Source organism: Canis aureus, chromosome X (assembly GCF_053574225.1).
Source record: "Canis aureus isolate CA01 chromosome X, VMU_Caureus_v.1.0, whole genome shotgun sequence".
In the NCBI taxonomy this organism is placed as follows: Eukaryota; Metazoa; Chordata; class Mammalia; order Carnivora; family Canidae; genus Canis; species Canis aureus.
This window is the reverse complement of record NC_135649.1, coordinates 105,075,730-105,101,771: the sequence shown is the minus strand read 5'-3', so window position 1 is coordinate 105,101,771 and position 26,042 is coordinate 105,075,730. Positions and strand designations below refer to the sequence as shown.

Genomic DNA, 26,042 nt, shown 5'->3' with positions numbered 1-26,042 from the left:
GAAAAGGACAATCCTTATATGGTTTCACTCAAACGGGGAATATAAAAAATAGTGAAAAGGATTATAGAGGAAAGGAGAGAAAATGAGTGGGAAAAATCAGAAAGGGTGACAAAACATGAGAGACTCCCAACTCTGGGAAACGAACAAGGGGTAGTGGAAAGGGAGGCGGGGAGGGGGATGGGGTGACTGGGTGACAGGCACTGGGGGGGCATTCGACGGGATGAGCATTGGGTGTTATGCTGTATGTTGGCAAATCGAACTCTAATAAAAAATATACAAAAAATAATAATATATGAAAATATTTTAAAGATTTATTTATGTTAGAGAGCATGTGTGTGAACAGGGGAGGAGGGGCAGAGGGAGAGAGAATCCCAAGCAGATTCCCTGCTGAGTGCAGACCCTGCCATGGGGTTCCATCTCACAACTCTGAGATCAAGACCTGAGCTGAAATGAAGAGTTGGGATGCTTAACCAACTGAGCCACTCAGGTGCCCCAGTATGAATTAAAAAAAAAAATTCTAGCTTATTCTGTGACAGAATCAAGTTTGTGATCACTGATCTAGAACTCACACTAAAGATTGCTTCCTTCTTAGGAGCACTTGTTCAGGGATGACTCTTCTGTACAGCCTGATTTTTTGTCTCTTCCAGATTCAACCAACCTTCTGTCCCATTAAGGAAGACACCATGTCTCGGCTCAGCTCATGGGAATACCTCCTCTTTTGTGTTCCTAGGTGACTCTGATACTGGACACAGCCTCTCTTGCTATATTCCCAGAAAGCAGGACAGGGTACTGGTCAAGAGTGCCCCGGCCCCACACCGCCTAGCTCTGAATGGGAGCACCATCACTTACTAGCTGTGGGACCATAAGCAAGTTACTTAACCTCTCTGCTTCAGTTTCCTGAGTGATCTAAGCTGAGGGGGTTTCAAAACCTACATCTAAGGTTGGTGGAAGAAATAAATGAGGTAATATATGTCAAGTGCTTAGGACAGTGCCTTAGCACAGGGCAGGTGTTCAGGAAGCATAAGCAGCTGTTATTATTGCTGTTCCTGTGTTTGAATCAGATATATCCTGCCCAATCCCTAGCCAAGTGTGCTGCAGGGTTGTCCGGCGAATGAAAGAATAACATGTAGGCCTGTGTGTCCTCACCCAGGTCATCTCTGAACACCTCCTCTTAGCAGGGCTTTAGATCTAAAGCCTCCCACAAATCCTTCCAAATACCTTACCTTTTGCAGGATCCCTGCATTCCGACTTTTCATCTTCCCTCTGTTAACAACAAAAGCTGGAAAGCAGAGGGAGGCAAAACACAGAAGAATCAAGCAGGGCTGATGGGATTTAGACAACACAGGGGAACCACCACTAAGAGCAAGCTTAAGGAATGCCCTCCAAATACCTTGGCAGGAAACTGCACATGCAGATAGTTTATGATAAGGGCAAGGAAAAAAATGTGTCCAACTACATCTAAAGGCATTCTGCCCTTGTTTCTTTTCTTTACCATAGAGGAGGCAACAGGGCAGATTCACAATTTCAATTGTCTTGAGAGTATTTATTGTGTAATAACCCCACCTCCCCGTGCCCCACCCAGCTTCTCTCTGGTCCTGCTTTTCTGAGCATCCTAAAGGTTGAATATATTCTTCTCTACGGCGGATGAGAGTAAAGCTGAAGCCGGAACACGTGAGCAGGCCTCCATCAGGCACTATGTCACGACAGAGAGCTGCTCTGCTGCAAGCATGGCTTTCCTAGGGTGCCTCAGAGAAGTCCTTTCTCAGCTTCACCGGTACGCTCATGGAATTGAAATGCCGCTTCCCATCTAAATACAACATTGACTCTGAAACACAAAAGAAAGAACCATGAAGAAACCCGCAGAACCTTACAGAATCGCTGTACAAACACAAGACTACTCGGGAGCACGAGGACAGCCACAAGCATGCAAGACTGGCACTCGGCCTGCCCTGCTGGGCCAGGGATGTGCAAGGCTCCCGACGGAATCGGCCTCAACTCTTGCCCCATTCCTTTGGCTGGACTGGTCTCTGACCACCAGTGGCTGCTGGCAGCTGGCACTGACTCTGCAGACAACAGACAGGTTCGGGCAGAGCAAGGACAGCCACCTGCAGGCCATGAGGCATCCAGGCCTTCAGGGCTGCAAACCCTCAAAAGCACAATCTTCTAAAGATATGCTCTAAAACCCCAAATATCGACGAACCATTTGGACTTCCTCTTGTGAAGTGTGTTATTACTTTTTTTCATACCCAGTATCCAAGATGCCTGCTTTTCCAATATCCTTTTATAGGCCACATTTGAACAACTCATTTCAGGTAAGGTAATGCTATCAAATAAGACATATTTGGGACAAGTTCTTTCCAAAATATAATCACAACTTACTTAAATTATCTTCTATGAATGTGATTATAAACTTCTTAAAAACAGGACAAGACTTTTTTATTTTATTTTTCACCTTCCAAAATAATCCCATGCTTTCAACTTTCATTGCTGGAATTTCTCATGGTGGTTTGGGGGTTTTGTTGTGACTCAGTTTCCCTCAAGTATGTAAAGGCGATTTTTTTATAAGAATTTTTTTAAAGATTTTATTTATTTATTCATAGAGACACAGAGAGAGAGAGAGGCAGAGGCACAGGCAGAGGGAGAAGCAGGCTCCATGCAGGGAGCCTGACGTGGGACTTGATCCAGGGTCCCCAGGACCAAACCCCGGGCTGTAGGCGGCACTAAACCGCTGCGCCACTGGGGCTGCCCTGTAAAGGCGATTTTTATCCTCTTCAATCTGTGTAACTGAATTCTGTTCTTTGTTATTTTGTATGTTATAGGCAAATTATTTCCCCAGCACAGGTTTTTTTTTTTTCATTTCCCAGTTTCATTCATTTTATAAAAGTCACAGTGAGTTTTTCTTTATTTCTGAAGTCCCTGCTAAAATATATGGTTTGTTGGGCTTAAAAAAAAGATACACTCTTGAGCTAATAGGCATCAGTATACTTCCTATGACAATTTAAAAGAAAAAAATTTCTTTGAACATTCTTCCATTCATCAGGGACAAGCAGACACTGCTGCTTACCTCCATATGTTCTAGGGAAAACCAAGGGCACTTCTTTTTCCGACATGAATGTGAAATGAAAGACATTGGTGGTCATATGCTCTTTACTCTCAAGAGAGGCCACTTCACTATGTACTCTGACTTGAATGTAATTGTCCTTAGTAAAGCAAACCTAAGGGATTTAGATACAACAGTTAGTCAAGTGCATTGAAAAGGGAAGAAAAGGCAGTCATAAGAGAAATAGTGACTTTAGGGGAAAAAAAAAGACTTCTCGTCCAGGCCCAAATGATAGAAAATTGTATTTCATCTCTCATCACACACCTACCTGTGAAGAAAGGAATAGCAATGATCCAACCTCTACAGGCTTCTGAAACATGATATCATCCACAGCTACAACAAACGGTCGGGAGCCACTAATGGGCAAAGACAGAATATGGGTCAACCACAAAATTCAGATGATCTCTACTTCTCCCCTAACAATCAGCTGAAGCAAAATTTAAATAATCAAAGAATAAACTTACGGAAGGAGGGAAGGAAGACCAGTGAGAAATGGTAAGCAATGCCCCTGAGACCAGATCACCACTCTATCTTTTCCCTCCCACATATCATCACCTCTTCTCAGTAGGTCTTTAATGTACTGACAGAGGCAGCGCTACAGCCTTTGGAAAAGTAAGCTCAAAGGTAGGTGGTATCACTAAAATAATTATCTAAAAACAGAGCCTATGCCCCAATACATCCAGACTGGTCCAAAATGTTCCATTTGGTTCAATGGGGTAGTACAAGCTGCTTCTCAGAAGTTAAAACCACCTTCACTCTGACTCACCCAAAGTTACAAGCAGTAGCCCATCCAAGTTCATATGCTTTCCTCATAAGGAAACCACCAAAGATCCGATTAAAAATGTTGCGCTCCTATAGGATATAAAGTAATTATTAACAAATACAAGCTCCCAGCCACCCTCATATACAGAAGAAAGGAATTAGCACTGCTGCAGAAAGGAGGTGAGTTTAAAGGTATGTCAAATTTTACACAAGAACCATGAATGCGAGTTATCCTATTTAAAAGATTTTTCAGGGATCCCTGGGTGGCGCAGCGGTTTAGCGCCTGCCTTTGGCCCAGGGCATGATCCTGGAGACCCGGGATCGAATCCCATGTCAGGCTCCCGGTGCATGGAGCCTGCTTCTCCCTCTGCCTATGTCTCTGCCTCTCTCTCTCTCTCTCTCTCTCTCTGTGTGTGTGACTATCATAAATAAATAAAAAATTTTTAAAAATAAAAAATAAAAAGATAAAAGATTTTTCATTAACTTAAAATACCTGAGGGTGGCACACTTCCAAGCTCTTCAGTTTTGAATTCTCCATCCACACTGCATTAGGGGGCAAAACTCGACTTCGAAAACTTACAGTCCTGTACAAATGGAGATTTAGTAAACCCTGTGAATGCTATGGCTTTACTGTTGAAAAGTAAAATATTTGCAAACAACTCCCAGTATGTGAGGCACACGTAACTCTGGAGAGGGCCAAGGTTGAAATGCTTTCATAACCTACAATCTCACCCTGCTGACTTACTTCGGATCCAGCGTGTTTAGAAACATCTCATGTATGGTAGTCCTCTCCTCAGCACTGGGAGCCATTTTCAGTAATGACGTGGCACTGAAGGTCACCCTTCTCCCCTTGTTCACTGGAACACAGGGCAATAAGGAGCTACAGTCAGGAAGGTCATACCCCAGCACTGGGGTTCCTGACCTGGGCTGCCAGGGACCCTACAGAGGCAGCATTTCCAGGTTTTAAAAAGTCCATGGGAAATTAAACATCTATCCCAGAGGAGGCTGCCAAGGCTACATAAGGTATTCAGAGATTCTTCGCTTCCAGATGGAAATTATACTGGCTCAGGGGGGCCAGGAGTTATTTCACTGATAAGCTCCCATTTTATTAAAAATAAGAATGCAAATCATTTCACTTGATGAATACTATCTAATTGATAAAATTGTTCAAACTATGGACTCTGGGGAGAAAAATAAGTATTTTTAATTTCAATAAATTCTTGTCTTGAGTAAGACACATGACCGGTATGAGGAGACCATACATACTCTTACATAACCTACTCTGCAGTACAGTTAATGTGCTTTTTAAACTGTATCTTATTATAAACAAATTAATATACATTCTCCTTGTCTAAAGAGCTCTTCTTCCTCTGGGCTTTCAGGGATGAGTGGATTTACAAATGCCGGCCTAAAAAGAAGAAAAGAAAAGATTACAGTTTAAGAGGTGTCATTACCTAGCAAATATGGAAGGTGAACAATTACCCACTAGTTTCAAGAAGTCTTTGCTATTGGTCTTGTTAATGCTGCCTGACCGCTTCCCATAATAACCCTAGAACAACTGAGGGGCTTTCTGGTTACGGATCAGTCTGTACAATAGAAAGTTCACATTTATAAAAAGAATACTGCCTCACATCAAAAAATTTCACCTGATGGCAGTAATGAGGAAATAGTCAAAGACAGGCTGCAGAACATTCTCCAGGATAATTGGCCTGGACTCTTCAAAAAAAGTCAACATATTAAAAGAAAGAAAATGGCAAGGGACTCTTTAAAAAAAAAACATGATAACTACATGCGATACATGATCCTTGATCAGATCCTGACTCAGATGGAAGGGCTATAAAAGACATTTTAAGGACAACTGGCAAAGTTTTAATATACATCGTATATTACATAATATCACTATATCACTCAAATTTCTTGGATATAATAAAGGCATCCAGGTTGTGTAGCAGAATGACTTTATTATCAGAAGATACATGCTGAACAAAAAGTATAAAGCCAAATAAGTTAAAACCTATACAGTTCAATCTGCCTTGGAATTGATGGTATAAACTCATTGAGGTTGGATATTCGTTGTTTTTTAACATACATCCTAGTTCTGTCCACCAAAAAGCCTTAGAGACAATGATAAATGAGTAACAACATATACTTCTAGGGTTCAGATTCTGGTCTCTAAATACCAGTGCTCACTGAGAGGAACCCCAGGATTCCTTGGAGAAACGGCTGGTTTCAGGCCTCAGGCAGGAAAAGTATAAGATGACCCCAAGACATCCCCTTGTACCAGAGAACAGGAAGACTAGTAGAGAAATGTGAAAAGAGCTTTTTTACAGGAGCAATCTGAAAGCTGCCCCCACTGCCCAAAGATGGCTGCGATTTACTGAAATACAGACAATTAAAATCCATGAATTCACAATGATACCTTTTTAAAAAGCCAAAAAGTAGAAAAACCATGTCATTGCTAGCTAGTAAAGCAACTCATTATTCAGAAAATGTGTAAATAAAAGGCAAGAATGAAACATTAATCCCAACTTTCCTTTACAAACTAAATTACCCTAGCTAAGAAAGGAAAGCTCTTCTTTCCAGAACACTAGGTAGTAAACATAGAAGGAAAGACAGGAGAGAATCATTTACATACCTTAATGATTAAAGCAATGATCAGCAATGAACATTTAAAGCACTGGAGAAAGACTGATGGGAGCTAGCTATCCACAGGGTGAGAGCATATACTCTGGATATATCCTGTACTATACTGCACCCTGCACATTATTGCTGAGTGTAAGAGGATAAAGTGAACCCTACAATGAAAAGATCAGTTTGGTCACTACTGAACCACCACACACCAATCTTGGCATCACTATGAGTGGGACAATCTGTACCTCCTGATATGATACAACAATTTGAGATACACAGATCTCATCACCTACAAAGTGCTCCCATCAAATATGCTGAATCTGAATCTAATCAAGGCTTTAGCTGTAACTTCAGTTTATAGAAAATACTAGAGATAGAGAAACAATTAAAAAAATACCATGAGGAAGCAACAAGACAAATCTATAAAGTTGGACACTGTACAGAAAAGCCCATCTGGCCTTTCAACAAGTTTATATGAAACACTAAGGGGGCAGTGGGGACACACAACTATTCTAGATTAAAAAGCCCTAAGAGATACAGTTCTGTGAATACACTAAAAGTCATTAAATTGTACACTTTCAATAGGTGAATTGTATGGATGTGAATTATATCTCATAAAGCTATTAACAAAAATGATAGGATTAAGAGACATAAAAATCAAATGTAGTATGTGAACTTTGGATTGTGACTTGAACAGATCATTAAATGATATCTGGAGAAAAGTGAATACGAATTGATCATGAGACTATCTTATGGACTTACTATTATTTTTATTAGGCATGCTAATGGTAATATCTTTATTTAGGAAAATATCTTCATTTTTAAAAAGATGCCTACACTTAAGTATTCAGAGACGAAAGGTCATCATGTCTGGGATTTACTTTAAAATAAAGAAAACAATATACTTTGAAAAAACAGATGAAGCAAATATGGCAAAATGTTAAAAATTCTAAGTCTAGGTGATGAATACATGGAAATTCGTAATAGTCTTCTCTCTAGTTTTATATATCTCTGAAATCTTTTAAAATGAAGAATTAGGAAAGAAAGAGCAATTACCCTTTATTTTCAGAATCACGAGCCACCATTACAAATGTTGCATCCAAAACAGGACAAAATTCATTGCCATGTAACTAAAGAACAATGGAAAGAAAATACAGATGTAAGAAATGCATTTACTGCAAAGACCTACCACAATTCTAACAGCATGCACCCTTTGAAAAAGGCTACAATTAGAAAAAGAAAAGTGCATTCGGTAACCTCCGTCTGCTGAGTTGCCAGGCACAGAAATAAGCTCTGGATGAGAAGGGCAGCATGACCAAAGAGCCTATGGTCTGGGAGAAGAGAAAGATCTCCCAAAATTCAAACAGCAGACCAGTTGAGAAGGGCTGGGATGGACACTCCCAAGGCCTTTGGAACCGCGCATCACTGAAATCAAGGGCAAGGGTCATAGAGGGACCCTCGGCATCAGCAGCATTTAACTGTCCAGCAGCGCGTGGGATCCTGGCTTTCTGCAGGCCTACCTGCCCTTGCAGTGGCACACAAAGCCAGGTGAATGGCCCACTGCACTCACAGACATTAGTATTTGCAGGGTGCCAACTACCAGCACAGGTTTCAGTTTCCTTAGCTGAGCGAGCCCGGGGGCTCCTGCGAAGCAGGGAGGATCAGTGATAATTCTGTGGATTGAGTGACATATTTACAATGCCCAAGCCTTTGAGGTTTTAAGGTATTTCGTTATCATCTAGGAATCTGTACTTCCAGGGAAGTTATATCATGAGGTCCTGTCATCAGCTGAGGGTACAGTAGGCTGGCTCGACAGACCTCACCCCTACTCCTCCTCACCGCTGCCTGTTCGGGCACCATCACCCTCTCCCCCTCAACCTTCTTCCCGCATCTGCTCTAAGCCTGCTGGCACCATATATAGAAAGGCCTCCACAACACAGCCCAGATTCCTCTCTGGTTGTTCACCAAACAGCCCTCTCACACCTGCACCTTTTGCCCTAGCCACAGCTGACAATTCGGAGGTTTTCAAACATACCATGCTACTGAACTCCTCCTGCCCATGTCTGTGTCTGATGCCTTCCTCATAGCTGCTGTCCTCAAGACACTCCTCCCCACTCCTACCCCATTCCTCCTCTTCAGGCAGAGGTCATCATCCTCTCCTTGGTTTACCACTAGAATGGAAACAAAGTCCTCCCCTGAAAGTGGTTCTCAATGTAACAGAGATGGATACCACCCCTATAGGGAGCATTTGGATATGTGTAGAAGAGGTTTTGGTCGCCACATGACTTGAGGGACATCACTAGCAGGGCAGGGGTAACCAAGGAGCTAAACATCTCACAACACAGGGGATTGTCCTGCATAACTAAAAACGTTCCTACATACAATGCCAATAGTGTCCCTACTGAGAAATGCTGCATAATGCTTAATATTCTACAGATCTCAGGACCCCTGGGTGGCGTTTGTCTTCGGCTCAGGTCATGATCCCAGGGTCCCAAGATCGAGTCCCACATCGGGCTCCCCGTGGGGAGCCTGCTTCTCACTCTGCCTATGTCTCTGCCTTTCTCTGTGTGTGTCTCTCATAAATAAATGAATTCTTTAAAAATATATATACTACACATCTCCCTCAACTTATGTCCCAACAAACCCATCATAAATTGAAAATATCATTAAGTTGAAATGCATTTAATACATGTAACCAAGAGAGCATCACAGCTTAGCCTAGCTTACCCTAAGCGCATTCAAGAACACTTACATTAGCCCACAGTTGGGCAAAATCATCTTATACAAAGCCTATTTTATAGCAAAGTGTTGAATATCTCAAGTAATTTACTGAATATTCTTCTCAGAGTAAAAGCAGAATGGCTGAATGAGGACAGGACGGCTGCAAGTGTATCAGTCATCTACCTTCGTGATCACACGGCTGCCTGGGAGCTGCAGCTCGCTGCTGCTGTTGTACTACGTATCACCAGGCCAGGAAGAGATCAAAATTCAAACTTCAAAGTACAGATTCTACTGAAAGCTCTTTCAAGGCATTGTCAAGCTGAAAAAACACGAATGAAACCATCCTAAGTTGGGGACCTTATGTAAATCATAGCCACTTATTTATGTGGCTGTCTCCCTATTGTAGCATGTGCTCCTTGAGGACAGAGACCCTTTTATTCACACTTGCATCCCTTTATGCATAGCACAAAGACCGGCAGATGGCACATATGCAATCAGTATGAATTAAGGCAGAAAATGACTGAGTACTACTAGAATGTGAACTCTAAGAGAATCAAACTTTAGGGTTTCTTAAAAGATTTTATTTATTTATTCATGAGAGACACAGACAGAGAGGCAGAGATACAGGCAGAGGGAGAAGCAGGCTACCCACGGGGAGCCTGATGCAGGACCCAATCCCAGGACCCCAGGATCACGCCCTGAGCTGAAGGCAGACGCTCAAACGCTGAGCCACCCAGGCATCTCGAGAATGAAACTTTGTTTAGCTCACTACTGCATACCTGGCACAACACAGGCACTCAATAAACAATGGATAAGTCAATGATAAATGAATGGATATGAGGAAGTGAGCCAGGTGACTCACATCCAGATGTTGTCATTAAGACTCATACAGTTTGGTAGAAGAGAAAAAGATGTGTTCATACACAGCTTGGTGCAGAACAGATTCGCCGGTGCCAGGAGAAAGGTCAGGGAAAGGGTACTGAGGGAGGAGTCATAGGGAAGGAATAGGTGCTATGAGCTGAAAGCATCCGAGCATGAGGTGATCTGGAAACACAGGTGGAATGTGGATGGTAGAGGCAGAGCATGACAATCTCAGGCAAAGAAAAAAGCGTAAGCAATGATACTCATCCAACTCACTGTTTAAATTATGGTTTATTATAATGAACACCTACTAGCACCAAGCATCAAGAATGCAAAACTGAACAACTCTCTACTCTTAGAATGTTCAAAATGCCCAGCAGCAAGCTCTAGGAAGGTATATAAATGTTAAATTGTTGGGAATATGGTTGGAAAGCTGAGTGGGAGGTAGTTTATGGAGCACCTTGGATCCTAACTAGTCAAAAGAAGTTAGACTGTAAGGCACACCTAACAGTCACAGAAGGTTTTTTGAGACGCAAAGCAGTGTGATTTAAGATCGGCTTTGGGGGATCCCTGGGTGGCTCAGCAGTTTGACACCTGCCTTTGGCCCAGGGAGTGATCCTGGAATCCCAGGATCAATTCCCACATCGGGCTCCCTGCATGGAGCCTGCTTCTCCCTCTGCCTGTGTCTTTGCCTCTCTCTCTCTCTCTCTCTCTCATAAATAAATAAAATCTTTATAAAAAATAAGATCAGCTTTGGAAGACCTAGCTGGTAAAAATCTGTACAGTTAACAGAGAGGCAACAGACTAGAGGCAGGCAGGCTAACTAAGACAGTTCAGGTACTCACACAGGAGGCAGTAAGGCCTTGAGTGAAATACATGGGCCCAGGAGAAGGGGAAGAAAGAACTCTGATGAGTTGTATGGGTGATGAATTTGCAAGACTTGGCAGAAGGCTGCATAGGGCAAAATTAAAGCTATCACAAAGGGTTGGGGCTGGGGAGACAAAAGGGAAAATGAAGGAGGATCAGGACTGGAAAGGAAACCAACGGACTCAGTTTGTAACACACTGCATTTGAGGTAGCAAAAGCACATGCAGGGGGAGAGAGATAACAGGTGCCCCTAAGGTAGGTCTGAATGTCAGTCCCAGAAAAGATTTGGGGCCATCTCCATAGCGATGCTAATATATCAACATTATTGCCAACGTGTGATTAGTGGTCACTGTGTGACAGGCAATTATACCAAGTAATTAAAATGGTTGGGTTGTTTCTTCATTCACCCTTAGCAAACAATATAATGTGGTACTATTACTGCTTTCATGTTACACTTGAGACAACAGAAGCTCAGAGAAGGTAAGTAATTTACCCACAGTCGCATGGCTAATAAGCAGCTGAGTTGGGATGTGAACCTACAGGTACCCAAAGCAAAGGCAAAGCACCAACCACCAAGCTTCCTGTCTGGAATAGAAAAGATCACTCAAGTCTTAAGTTAGTCAAAATGACCAATGAGAAACACAAACTTAAAACAGACATCTGTTCCTGCCTGACATTAATTTTCATTCTCTCTCCTCGCAATAACCCCTGTATCTCTTTTCAACCTATTGGGCCAAGATTCAAATAACCGAGAATCCCCAGAACAGGTCCTACAGCAGGAATCTGGCAGGGCAGGAATCAACCATGAAGGTGGCTCAGTCAACTAAGTGTCCAACACTTGGTTTCGGCTCAGGTCATGATCTCGGGGTCCTGGGATTGAGCCCGGCAGCTCCCCACTCAGCAGGGAGTCTGCTTGAGGATTCCCCCTCTTCTTCTACCTCTCCCTCCACTCGCTTTCTCTTTTTCCCTCTCTCTCTCTCTAAAAAATAAATAAATCTAAAGAAAAAAAATCACCCACCATCTGCATGACATGAACTTTCAATTGTTTCTCTATAAGTGGTGAGCTATAGACTTGTCTATTGATACATAGGTAACTGCGCTTTTCACTGGGCCTGGCTGGTTGTATTGGAATAAGCAGTCAATCTTTAGATAAATACACACCTGAAACATTTGCATCTTCACTTCCATGGATGTCTTCCCAACCCAGCTAACATGGCCACTGAACTTAATGTCCTGTTCTGGGCTTAAGCTCGTCTTACACATATCTGCAAGACAGAAAATCAATCTGAGTTCAAATGACACCCAAAGCTATCTGTATTTCAATTGGAAAATTTCACTTGAAATTCTGACCAATTCCACCACATTTCCTTTTTTCTTTTTTACAGTCTTCAAAACTAAAAACAATTTTTTGACATATAAAAAAATTCATATGCCTTTTGGAAAACTATAGACAGTGCAAAGAATATAAAAAATAAAACTGGAATCATGAAAAACCCTTCCACTCAAAGATTATAATAAATATGTATCTTGGTACATAGCAGTCTAGAATTTTCATACATATATATACACATAAAAATTCCCATAAAAGGAAAAGATTTCCTCTAATTTCAATAATCTCCTATAGGGCAGTCCCGGTGGCACAGCGGTTTAGCGCCGCCTGCAGCCTGGGGCGTGATCTGGAGACCCTGGATCGAGTCCCACGTCAGGCTCTCTGCATGGAGCCTGCTTCTCCCTCTGCCTGTGTCTCTGCCTCTCTCTCTCTCTCTCTGCATCTCTATGAATAAATAAATAAAATCTTTAAAAAAATAATCTCCTATAATTACTAAGAATGCTAATTATTCATAGAAAATAATATTGCTTACCAATCTTGTCCACCAGGGCTGTAACTATTGACAAAGGAGACATCTTAGCTGCATGAACTCTGGTGTGCATGTAGCAAATAAGAACTGTAAGGAAAGAGAAGAGAACCAAATGAAGGAAAAGCAAAATTATTTCCCAACATTTACAACCAACTCTCTGCAATTATCTGAAGACCCAACCCCCCAGATCCCACCAGCAGTCTTTTCTGATAACCAAAGACTTTTACATTTTATACATTGAAGATATTTGAGGATTCTCTAATCTGACCGCCCACTCAATTTTAGATTTGGTAAAGAAATCAAAGCTCAAAACCAGCAGGCGTCCTGTCACCACTACACAGAGACACACACAGTGCCTCAACTAGAAAAAGACTCCAGCCCATGAGTCTGACAGCACTGAAGATCTTCAGAAAAGAGAAACAAATCACAGGGACTCAGCAATCTATTTTCCTTGACTCTTCCTTAATCATAAAACAATTACTTAACTGAAGTCATTCCTCCTTCCCAAATAACAGATTTGACTCTTACACCACCTTGTGGCTATCTATATACTTTCCATATTTTAATCAGCTAAGCATGCAGCTATGCATCTTACAAATAACAAATCATTTAAAGATGTATTATACTCCTGTGTTTAGAAGCCTCACTGCTTCTCCATGAGTCATTCAAACTTGTATCATCAGCCCTCGGGACCAGGGTCTGTACCCAATATTACTTAAGTGACAATAAATCCTTCCATCCATGCACCTGCTAAAGGATGCACTGGGGGAATGAGAGGCTAAAGGCAAGCAGGTCCATTTAAAAGTCTCTGTGGTAGCCATAAAATACATCACATGTGGCTAACCTATGGTAGCCACTTGAGGAAATGAAAGGATCAAGTTAAGAAGAAGGTGCACTTGACAGCATTTTAATAAACCCAGGTCTCTAGCTTGCCTGAGTAAAGATGGTACACCATTCACTGAAAAAGAAAATACAAGAAAGCACAATGGACTGTTTTCAACATGTTAAATTTGAAAAGCCTATAACATTTCCAAATGAAAATGTCTGGTAGGCAGGATGACAAATTGGTCTGGAACTAAGAAAAGCAGGACAGGAAATATAGCTTTCTAAAGATTCCACATACTGATAATAAGTGAAGAAATGACACTGAATGAGAGTATTTAGAGTGTATAGACAAGCAAAAAAGGGTAGAAGACAAAACCCTGGGGATAACCAACATTCAAACAGTGCTGGACGCTAAAGAGGGCACGTCATGGAATGAGCACTTGGCGTTATAGAAGACTGATGAATCATTGATCTCTACCTCTGAAACCAAGAATATATTATACGTTAATTAATTGAATTTAAAAAATTCTTCATAGATCACTAGACAAAGAGGAGCCTACACAAGAGACTGGGAAGGAAGAGTCAGAGAGGCAGGAGGAAATATCACCAAAGCATAAGGATGAGTTTAACAACATTGTAAACTTGGAAAAGCATCCATCAGAGGCACCTGGATAGCTCAGTCAGTTAAGTGTCTGCCTCCAGCTCAGGTCATGATCCCAGAGTCCCAGGATCGAGCCCCACATCCGACTCAGTGGGGAGCCTGCTTCTCCCTCTCCCTCTGCCTCTTCTCCCCAATAGTGTTCTCTATCTCAGATTTTAAAAATCTTTTTAAAAAGGAAAAGCATCTATTAGATCATGAAATAAAGGGGCTGATGGAGATCTTGGCAAGAGCAGTTCAATAGCAGGAGGAGGAGCAGAAGCCAGAACATATGAGATTTAGAGGTAAATAGGAGGTTAAGGTATAAAGGAAATAAGAGCAAATGACTTTTTTCAACTCGTTCCAGAAAGTTAGCTCTGAAGTGAGGGAGAAAGTTCAATAGTGTTGTGAGGGAAGGGTATTTTACCTACTTTTCATTATGAGATGGAAGAGCCCTTGGGGAATATAAATAATAGTGAAAGGGAAAATAAGGGAAGGGAGAAGAAATGTGTGGGAAATATCAGAAAGGGAGACAGAACGTAAAGACTGCTAACTCTGGGAAACGAACTAGGGGTGGTAGAAGGGGAGGAGGGCGGGGGGTGGGAGTGAATGGGTGACGGGCACTGGGTGTTATTCTGTATGTTAGTAAATTGAACACCAATAAAAAAAAAAAAATGAGATGGAAGAGCCTTTAACATGTTTGTAATAAGCTGAAGGAAATGTGAAGTTGAGAAAAGGCTTGAGATACTAACGAGAAAGCATAGGTGATAAGGCAAGTTCCTAGAAGAACTGGAAAGAACAGAATCAAGTGAACAGGTAAAATGGATGGCCATCAACAGGAGTCAATGAGGAAAAAACAGTGTAGTGGCAAGGGAGTTTGTGCATTTAGGGACACCTAAGTAAACCAAAGTCAAGAGTGTATGTGTGCGTGTGCGTTGTTTTTTTTTTTAAAAGGTCAGTAAGAATGTTTAACCAAGTTTATTTTTTAAAAGATTTTATTTCTTTATTTAAGAGAGAGAGAGAGTAAGCGAGCGAGAGAGAACATGAGTGGGGGTGGAGAGTGGCAGCAGGAGAGGGAGAAGCAGGCTCCCGGCTGAACAGGGAGCCTGATGCTGGGTTAGATCCTGGGACCCTGGGATCATGATTGGAGCCACCCAGGTGCCCCTAACCAAGTTTATTTAATCTTTTTTAAAAGATTTTTATTCATGAGAGACACACAGAAAGAGGCAGAGACACAGGCAGAGAGAGAAGCAGGCTCCCTGCAGGAAGCCCAATGTGGAACTCAATCCCAAGACCCTGGCATCATAACCTGAGCTGAAGGCAGATGCTCAACCACTGAGTCACACAGGCACCCCAGTTTATTTAATCTGAAGAAACACAAAGCTGGGTGTTAAGCCTAACAACTGACTTATGTCTATATTGTAGAAGTCATTAGAGCTAAGCCCTTTCCCAACAGTTCAGTCAAAAAGTCATTAGTAAGAGTAAGCAAGGTAGCCCAGAGTGGGATACTAAAGGCCAATTGGAATCAGGAGGACATAAAGAGAGGAGACAACAAGATAATGGCCCAGCATGTTGCAGACTGAGCAAAAGGAGGAGAGTGACCCTGCAGAGGGGGACGTGGTACAAATCCCAGTGAGATGAGGGGAGCATCCATGAGGGGACAGAGGTGGCAAAGATATGAAATTGGCTACATACAGAGGAAACTGAAGAAATAAGTATATGAATTTAGGATAATGGAATCAGCTGGAAAAGGGAATTGCAAATATGAAAAGGGAAGAAGAAATGAATGAACTTGTGGTGCTGAACCAAAATTGGAACGGTCAGTGTGAACCCATTGTTTTCATCAATGGATAAACAGACAGACAGACATGTAAATGTATGTGCATAGATTCCCCAACTTGTCCACTGAAAGGGCACAGGAGCAGTGACACCCCAGCAGCAGTGACCACTCCCAGCACTGGTATCTTGGCTTCTAATTACCATTCTCCATCAGAAAGAACCAGAGCTCCTTGGAGATTTGGTTGATTTCAGGACTGAGGCAGGGAAAGTACAAATGAGCCTAGAACATCTTACTGTGTAAGAAAGCGAAGAAGTGTTCAAAGAATGATGGGGACCCATCAAAAAAACACAAGCCCACCTGAAGGGACTGGGACAGTCCCAGCACAATCTGAGCACCAGAAGAGATGACAGCAACGTATTATAATCCATTCAATAAAAAAGGAATCCAGGCAGCCCGGGTGGCTCAGCGGTTTAGCGCCGCCTTCAGCCCAGGGCGTGATTCTGGAGACCTGGGATCCAGTCCCACATCGGGCGCCCTGCGTGGAGCCTGCTTCTCCCTCTGCCTGTGTCTGTCTGTCTCTCTCTCTCATGAATAAATAAATAAAATAAATTAAAAAAAACAAAAATAAATAAAAAAGGAATCCTTGAGTCTATACTAATTTTAAAGTAATAAATTGGAGGTCTGATGAGAAATGGAATGTTTATAAGGTCTGCCTACAAGTTACTTATTAATTACAAAGGAGGAAAGAGTAAGTTTACAGTGAAGAAGCCTGGCAGACACCACCTTCATCAGGGGATTAAAGTTAACATTCCAGTAATGGGACAAATGAGAATTATGTACCAGATGACGAGATGCAATGAGAACACATCATAATTTCTGTGATGTCCCTGCCAAAGATGTATGCCCCAAATCTAATCTTGGGGAAGTAGCAAATAAAACCAAATTTAGAGAAAGTTCCAAAAAAGAACTGGCCTATAATCTTCAAAAGTATCAAGGTCATGAAAGAGAAACACCAAGGAGCTATTCCTGACACAACTAAATGCAACAAATGGACCAGTGGTGAAAGCTGAATGGGGTCTGAGGATTAAACAATCTAAAATATCAGGGTTAATTTCTTGATTCCAATGGTTGTATTGTGGTTATGGAGGAGAATGTCCTTGTTTGTAGGAAATTTTTTTAAAGATTTTATTTATTTATTCATGAGAGACACGGAGAGAGAGAGGCAGAGACATAGGCAGAGGGAGAAGCAGGCTCCATGCATGAGCCTGATGTGGGACTCGATCTGGGGACTCCAGGATCACGCCCTGAGCCGAAGGCAGCCACTTAACCACTGAGTCAGCCAGGCGTCCCGTTTGTAGGAAATATTAATGAAAACAATTGGGGATGATGTACATCACATTGGCAACATATTCTCTCACATGATTCAGAGAAGAACAATTCTTTGTACTGTACTAGCAACTTTTCCATAAATTTAAGACTTTTTGAAAAGCTATTAGAAAGGATTAATGAGATTACAATTGTTAAACAGGAATCTACATTTTCAGGAAAAAAATTATGACAATTCAGAAGTAAAAGAGGCCCTTCTTTTGCTCTTTTACAATATCCTCATCTGTGCAACTTGAAGAATTTAAAAGGCCCCCTCCAGCCAAAGAATTCAATGTATAGCTGTAAATATTTATTTAGAAATATTAAATACCAGTACCTCCTAAGCTGTCAAGGTCCTCAAGAATCCTGCCAAATCTGTGAAATAAAGAAAACTGATTAAATGAAAATCACAATGATCATCTCTTAAAAATGAAGAACATAGTTTGGGTGGATGAAAGGTTCTTAAGTTGAATGTGGTGATGGTTGCATGACTCTTACAAATATACTAAAAACCACAGAACTGCACACTTTACATAGCTGAATAGTATGGTGTGCGAATTACATATACATCTCAAAGTCATAGTAATGAAAGGAAATAAAATAAAAACAAACGACACAAACAAAAAGAGTGCTGTGTTACCTTATGGTGTTTTGAACAGTCAAATACTTCTCTCGTAATTCAGGCTGACTACCCAAAGGCAAGAGAACCTCAATATAACTGTCTTTCATTCTCCTGGGTGGTAGTCCTTCCTGCGACTTAGCCAAAAAACTCTGAAGTAATTTTCTTTCCTCCATTGCTTTCATATGGTCTCTGAGAAGAAAGGATGAAAGCTTCATGAATGAAACAGAGGCAGTGCTATCCCACATGCCAGTGACAATCAGGCAAGTTAGACCCCATCAAAGGAGGAATATGAAGGTCTGGACCTACCTCATTTTCTCTTCCTTCCCTCCCTCCCCACCTGCCTCTCAGTGTAATTAAAATTTTTCTATTAAAATGCCTTGCGGGGCGCCTGGGTAGCTCAGGTGGTTAAGCATCTGCCTTCAGCTCAGGTCACAATCCCAGGATCAAGCCCCACATCAGCTCCCTGCTCAGAGGGGAGTCTGCTTCTCCCTCTCCCTCTGCCCATCCCCCTCCCACCTTGTTCATGCTTGCTCTGTCACTCTCTCAAATAAATAAATAAAATCTTTATAAATAAATAAATAAATAAATAAATAAATAAAATGCCTTGCACTTGTAGATTTAAAAAAAAACATACTTATAAGTGATATAGATATACCCAAACAAACCATATGTTCACCCTCATCAAAAAGTATATTAAAAAATAGAATATCTGACATCAAATTAAAAATGTAGTGATAGGGATCCCTGGGTGGCGCAGCGGTTTGGCGCCTGCCTTTGGCCCGGGGCGCGATCCTGGAGACCCGGGATCGAATCCCACGTCGGGCTCCCGGTGCATGGAGCCTGCTTCTCCCTCTGCCTGTGTCTCTGCCTCTCTCTCTCTCTCTCTCTCTTTCTCTCTCTCTATGTGACTATCATAAATAAATAAAATTAAAAAAAAATAAAAATAAAAATAAAAATGTAGTGATGGATACAAACACATCTATGGGCTAAAGAAAGTCGCCACTGAACTCCATATTTCCATCTCTCACCTTGACAATTCTTGCATTCTCTGTATGTACCCTAGCTCTCTGTCTCTCTCTCTGCCTTCAATTTTAGGAAAGAGAGACAGAGGACGAAAAATGGAGTATATCCAAAAGAAGTATGGAAGGCAGAGCAAAAGGTAAAGAGGAGGAGATCTTGAGGCGAACTTGGAAAGGAGATGGGAAGGGAAGAAGAAGATGAGATGATTAAAGTGCAAGAGAAGAGAGAGAGGGACACCTAGGTGGCTCAGCGGTTTAGCGCTGCCTTCGGCTCAGGGCGTGATCCCAGGATCTGGGATCAAGTCCTGAATCAGGGTCCTTGTGGGGAGCCTGTTTCTCCTTCTGCCTATGTCTCTGCCTTTCTCTGTGTGTCTCTCATGAATAAATAAATAAAATCTTTAAAAAAAAAAGAAGAGAGAGATAAGGGGATAAGAAACTAAAATGTTGACATCATTAATTCAGATGTCTAAGCTTCACTTGCAAAGTATTATTGTCAAAAAGGTTTAGCTTAATATAGGGGGTAGAGGAACAAGTTAAATGGTACCAGGTAAATCCTAAATATGGAACATTCTACATGACAAATAGCTTGGCCTCTTTAAAGTCAAGCTGGTAAGAGAAAAAAAACAGGGAGGAGAATGGTCTGCTATTCTAGATTAGAGGAGACCAAAGAGTCTTAAACACTAAAGGCAATATACAATCTTTTATTGGATCTTGGTATTTTTGTAAAAAGCTGTAAGAAACATTTGGGAAACAGTTGAGAAATTCTGAATAGATGAGTAATATAATATTAGGGGATTATTGTCAATTTCATCATGTAACAGAATATCTTGTTTGTTAGATACACAATTGCAGATTTTGTTATAAAAGAGAATATATTTATTTATTGGAGATATATGCTGAAGCCGAATACCTATAATTCACTAAGAAATAGTCAAGCCAATATATGCAAATTGGCAAATCTGGAAAAACCTCAATATCCAATCAAGATGGTAGTGACATAGGTATTCACTTTTTCTACTTTTCGGCAAATTGAAAATTTTCATATAAGCCGTTAAAAAGAAGTCATTAGATAATTTCTATACCAATAATAGATTATTGTATGCCTAATAATTGCTTTTTTAAAAAATCTCATTTTAGTCTCAAAATTCAGTGCACCAAGAAGGATATTACCCTATTTCACAGGGGGGAAATACTGAGAGACCGGGTTAACTGGGAACTGCTGTTAGCAAGAAGCAATAAAGGAATCAAGCTGCACAAAAAAGAAAAAACAAGAAACTTGGGTTTGAGTCCCAAACTCTGATACTCAATCTTTCAATCTTGAGTTTCAGTTTCATCATAGGTAAAAAAAAAAAAAAAAGATAAGAATATATGCCATAAGCATGTCACAAGTTTTATTGAGAACCAGTGAGGTAATATACCTGAATATATTTCAAAAAATACAGAGTAGGTGTAAATCACATTTTATGACAACAATGCACCAAATGATGAGTATGATGGCGTGTTGGTCTTCTTCAAGTAAAAAACCCATTTCCAAACACAGGGCCCCCTCCATCCCTACAATGAGACAATCAGCTGAGCCTAAATACAGCCTAGCATAAGGGATGAAAGAATGAAGGACCACAAAGCATGCTTACCTCCAGTTTGTGGATACTCCTACTATCTCCCGCAACTTATCACGAACTGAAAGAAAAATAGAGGTCACTCCAAGAAACCAAGAAGTATCGGAAATGGATTATGGCAATGAGTTCAAGAACCATGAAAAGCAATTCATGCACTCAAAAGCTTTATTTTTTTTTCAAAAGCTTTAAAGATCCATTAATTTCCATTTAATGCCACAACAGAGAGCTCAGGGAAGAGATCAAGCCTCTGCTTCCTAAAACCTCCAAACAATTATTGTCTCCTTAGTGTAGAAAAGAATACTATTGTGCCAATCACTGGGATTTGCACACACAAACAAAAAAGGGTAACTTCAATTATTCATCAGGTGGGGCAGAATCAGAGTCCGTAGGAGTGTCCTTATGATGGAGATATCATGACCAAAAACATCACCTAGCTTTTTATAGGCAGTAGTAAATCAGATTACTTAGTGCAGGGACTAACACTGATATCCAAGTATCATTCTAACTGATTTCTCATATATTTATACTACCCTGATTGTTAGAAAAGTTTAAGCCACAAAAAAACAGCAAAGATGTAAATCAAGGAAAAGCAAAGAAAGTAATTTAATTTTAGTTAATGCTCAAAAAGTGCAAGAATAAATTAATGCAAAAAAATTAAGCACTTAAGAAAAAGTTGATACTAATTACCACACACACCGTGATTCACATGTATAGGTGAACATGCTATATGGATAAAGGGAAAACAAATTAGATAACCAGTAGAAATTCAAGACTAAAAAATAAATCTATAGAATTTCACATAATACTGAGTTCATTTTTTTCTAGCATTTATATAGGATTTAGAAAATATATATTCCAGTTTATAAGAAATTAACTACAGAAATCCTTGGTCCTTCAATAACTAATGGATCAAAATGAAATATGGTTAGAGAAACATGCATTTTAATGAAAAACAGTTGATTTTTCTATCAAACAGTTGTTACACATAATAAATTTGGTACAAACTATAATTACAACTAAATCATAGGGGTGCCTGGGTGGCTCTGTCAGTTAAGTGTTCCACTCCTGGTTTCAGCTCAGGTCATGATCTCAGGGTTGTGAGATCGAGCTCTGCATCAGTCTTTGCGCTCAGCGTGGAGTCCGCTTGTGATTCTCTCCCTCTCCCTCTGCCCCTCCCCCTAATTGCTCACCCTCTCTCTAAAATAAAATAAATAAGTAAAATCTTAAAAAAAAAACTAGATCATAAAGAACTGCAAAATCTACAGGCATACGTCATTTTATTGCACTTCATCTTACTGTGCTTCCGAGGTATGCCTCTAGTAACCACTAGTATATTGGACTTATTTCTTATCTTTATTCCCTCCTGAGTTCCTTGAATAAAAGAAAGGACATAAAGTACACAAAATGGTATACTCACTGATACTTGCTGATGTAAAATGATTATTACTAGTTTATTCAGTGTAAGAAGAAAGATGGGTACTGATGGCCAAGAAAAAAGTAGAAATTGTAGTTACGCATATATAATACATGTGTACCTTTTCAAGAAACCACAATTTTAATTATAATGCATACTCTCAAATTGATATAAACATCTATAATTTGCATATCAGGCTAGTAACTGAAATTAATTTCAACTAAGCATGGATTAACAGCATGTCTCTAACAAAACTATAGATTAGGAGCATTTAGTTGCTACAAATGAAGGGCCCACCTTTTATCCAGCAGGTGTCTTTGTTCATGCTTTCCCCTTTAGTACCAATACAAAGAAGATGTAAATCATTTAACTTGAAAGAGCTCCATCTCCCAGGCTCCGAAGCTCAAATTCTGAAAGTGGTTTCTACCCAAAGCTGATCTTTTTTTTTAAGATTTTATTTATTTATTCAGGAGAAACACAGAGAGAAAGAGGCAGAGACATGGGCAGAGGGAGAAGCAGGCTCCCCACAGGGAGCCTGATGTAGGACTCGATCCCAGGACTCCGGGATCACACCCTGAGCTGAACGCAGATGCTCAACCGCTGAGCCACCCAGGCGTCCCTTTACCAATCATTTTATAAATGAAAAGTTTATAAAAGATCCACCTGTAGTGTGTCTCATGTGCCTAAACTATCTATCTATGTGCCTCCCAAGTAAGACAGGGTTTTTCACCACGTGGGCCCAAAAGATAAACACTCATGCTTGCCTTCATGCATATGGAAGACTCTCTGTTTCTCTGGATTCTGGAATCCTTGAGTCAGTCCTCTGCCAGGAATAAGCAGCTCCTTGTTCAAGGTACAAAGCCTACGAAACAAGATAAGACACACTAGAGTAGGTTCCATGGCTTCTTGGAAACTTCAAAGATTGGCCTCTTCCCCCAGAACACTTGGCCATCACACATCCTCAGTATACGCTTTCTTGTAAAGGTCTGTACCTGTTTCTCCAGTGTATATTTGCATACGAGGTTATTCTATAAATCATCTCTCCAACTAGAGTAAACATTTCATGAGAGCAGAGACCAATTAGCTAACAATCTACAAAATAAATAAAAGATATCAACCAGATTTAATGGATTTACTCTTGCTTTTTTTATTAGCTTCAGAAGCCCAGAATCAATCTGGTAAACTATTGAGTAAATTAATTACAAACATTTATTATTAATTATGAACACTTATTTTGTTCTTTATTATCACGCCATAAGTTAAAGCCAATTATATCAATTTGCAAATAGAATTAACCATTTCCAGACTCAAAGACTGGGGCAGAAATTTCCTAATCCCCAAACAAAATAAAAGCTATTTACCCAAATGTGCCCAGCCTAGTCTGCCAAAATAAGTTGGTTTAGCTTACTGTTTAAATGTTGACTCCTAATCACTCACTATTGTATCAGGAATAACACATATATAATATTAGAAACTGACAAAGCAATCTACTGATGGCACAGCTGAAGAAAACACAGCACTGAAGAGGTTAAGAACCCCAAATACTGTTACTCATACTAGTTCAAGTTATTAGTATTTACTAATACTATCTTACTATCTTACTATCTCATGCTGGGACAAGTGAGGACTAACTCCCTCATCCCCCCCCAAAAAAAGTTTCTTCATCTGTAAAATGGGGTAGTTATAGTAACTATCCTATAGGACTGTCATAAGAAGAAAGAAGTTCACATACACACATGTACTCATGAATGCACATGCAGGCAAGTTGCTTTTTTCACAATCTCAGGCTACTTCCCTTTTATACATGAGGCACTGAGGTGGAGGGAGCAGAAGAATGGTTTAATCACTACTCGACACCTCAGTACCTCAGGTATACTGGCTTCTCCCTGATAAGCTCTTGGAGTCTTACAGGAAAATTCTGAGGCCTTTAGAAGAAGCTGTCAAGAGGCTTTGGAATATTCAGGCCCTAGGACTCCATGATTGAACCTTTCCAATGAAAGAAGACTAAGGAGCCCAATCTCTTCATGGTTTGCCTAGGAAGTCACAGAAATCACCTAAGGTGTGAGCAGAAGTGTCTCAGCTCTGATCTGGATCCCAACCTTAGGGGAGGTGTCCAGGAAGAGTTTCCAGTACAGTAATAGGCAATGCCACTCACAGGCCCTCCACTCTGGGGAAATCCCTCAATTTAGAAACGGACAAATTCAGGTGACTCTTTTGTGAGTCTGGAACAAAAAAGAAACGAAAAAGATTGCCCACTAGTCAAATAACCTAATCATGTTGAACAGTCTGTATTCATTTATGAACTCTCTCTCTCTCTAAACCCTGGATAGGACTCACAAGAAAGGAATGCAGGTTTATGGGAGTTCAGGACAAAGAAAGAGACTTCCAAACTGGGGGAGAGGAGATCAAGAAAGGTTTCCTGGGAAAAGGTACATGGCAAGACCATGTAACTTTGTAGAAGGCCTTTCACATCATGCCCAATGTAAGCTAAGGCCAACTGTGGCCCTTCTTGTCATGACTTTCAACCTGTCTAAACAGTGTTAACAAATCTTTTATTTTTTTTCAGTGCTATATGAGAGAGACAGAGAACCTTTTTCAACTGGTAGCAAGACCCACAGGGACAGTGAGAGAGATCCAGGGCCCTCGAGAGAAATGATAGAGTTCAGGGTCAGTCGACACCAATGTGGGCCAGCTACAGAGTTGAAAGACCTGTAGTGGGATGATTCCAAACGCTGGAACAGGGGTGAGGCCCTTGGGGTCCTGGCCAGACACAAAGAACCTGGGAACAGCTGGAGTGCTCAGGTGAAAGGGGCTGAGGGAGAGCCAGACCTGTCTAGAGTCTAAGTCCCTAGGCCTTCAAGGGCAAGCTGGCATGGACACATACAAAAAAGCATCCTCCTTGTCCAAGTAGCCTTAACAAGCCTCCCACCTCGCCCCCTTGCTGCTCATTAAAGGTAAAATTTAGATCAGCACCAAAAGCCCTGGGCACGCAGTCCTGACTGAAGTCCTGACAGTCCAAGAGGTACCCTGCAATCTCTGCCCACATTAACCAGAGTCAAGCGGGTCAAGCACTTAAACCGAGAAATGCTCTCCAAAGGAGGGCAAAGGGCTGGAAAGTAACGTGGAATCCTAAAGGCTAGCTTTCCGACTTGGGGCTACCCCAGACCACACCCCTGATGAGCAAAGAGAAAGGAATTTCAAGGGAACACCCAACTTCCTCCCTTAAAGTGCCGCTCCGCTTTTAACCTCAAACTCTGCTCCAGAAGCCTTTAAAAGGTGGGGGTCGCGGCGCCCCCCCCAAGCCCAATGGCACCCGTCCAGGCAGCAGGTGGTCGCCCCTTCTAACCCGGCCCCACTTTCTGCTCCAAACCATCGCATTAGTCCTCCCAGCTGGCGGCCTGCTCCTTCCGCCCGGACCCGCTAGCAGCCCGGAGCGAGGGCGTGGGCGACCCCAGGACCCCGCCTCGCCGCCTCCTGCTACCTACCGCAGCGCCAGCCGCCTCATGGCGCTCCACAGCCGCGAGCGCGCGCGATCCGAGACCCGGGCCTCGCGAGCCGGCCGGGGGGGCGGGGGGAAAGTCGAGGGAACCGAGAGCCGGAGAGCGCGAGCGCAAGCGCGGGACCAGACCTGCTCCCCACGACCGCACCCTCGCAGAGCGGCCGCCCGGGGGCGGAGCCTCGCTGCTCGGGGTGGGGGCTCGCGGCCGCCGGGGGTGGCACGCGGCGCCTGCAGCCGCTCCCATTGGCGGGAAGCCGGAGCTGGTCCCCACTCAATCAGCGCGCCGGGCCGGGCGTGTTGCTACGGGGAGGACCGGCCACTCCCCGCCACTGTCGATTAAAGGCACCACGGCCAGAGAGTGACGTGGAGGCCAGGAGTCCTGGCGGCCAGTCTCCGTTTTCCCGCTGCGCCGAAGGCCGCGCAACCTTGACCCCCGCGTCTCGACCCCTGGTCTGTGGTTC

At 41.9% G+C, this 26,042-nt stretch overlaps 1 protein-coding gene across 3 annotated transcripts; it reads right to left on the bottom strand.

Annotated features, from left to right (window-relative positions):
- Window positions 1-1,528: 1,528 nt before the first annotated feature.
- On the bottom strand, window positions 1,529-25,756 carry ACOT9 (acyl-CoA thioesterase 9). Of its 3 annotated transcripts, none has more exons than XM_077887906.1 (16): window positions 25,568-25,756; window positions 22,847-22,944; window positions 21,356-21,391; window positions 20,684-20,729; window positions 18,049-18,219; window positions 17,746-17,783; window positions 12,805-12,888; window positions 12,104-12,207; window positions 7,550-7,623; window positions 5,203-5,270; window positions 4,608-4,719; window positions 4,356-4,446; window positions 3,867-3,952; window positions 3,369-3,456; window positions 3,065-3,215; window positions 1,529-1,825 (listed from the first exon to the last, which is right to left on the bottom strand). In XM_077887906.1, the coding sequence occupies exons 1-16, from the start codon at window positions 25,585-25,587 to the stop codon at window positions 1,737-1,739; spliced, it is 1,356 nt and encodes a 451-aa protein (XP_077744032.1). In that variant the 5' UTR covers window positions 25,588-25,756; the 3' UTR covers window positions 1,529-1,736. The 3 variants fall into 3 exon arrangements, with proteins under 3 accessions (XP_077744032.1, XP_077744033.1, XP_077744034.1); XM_077887907.1 differs by having other exon boundaries at window positions 21,365-21,391; window positions 25,568-25,755; XM_077887908.1 differs by lacking the exon at window positions 21,356-21,391.
- Window positions 25,757-26,042: the final 286 nt, after the last annotated feature.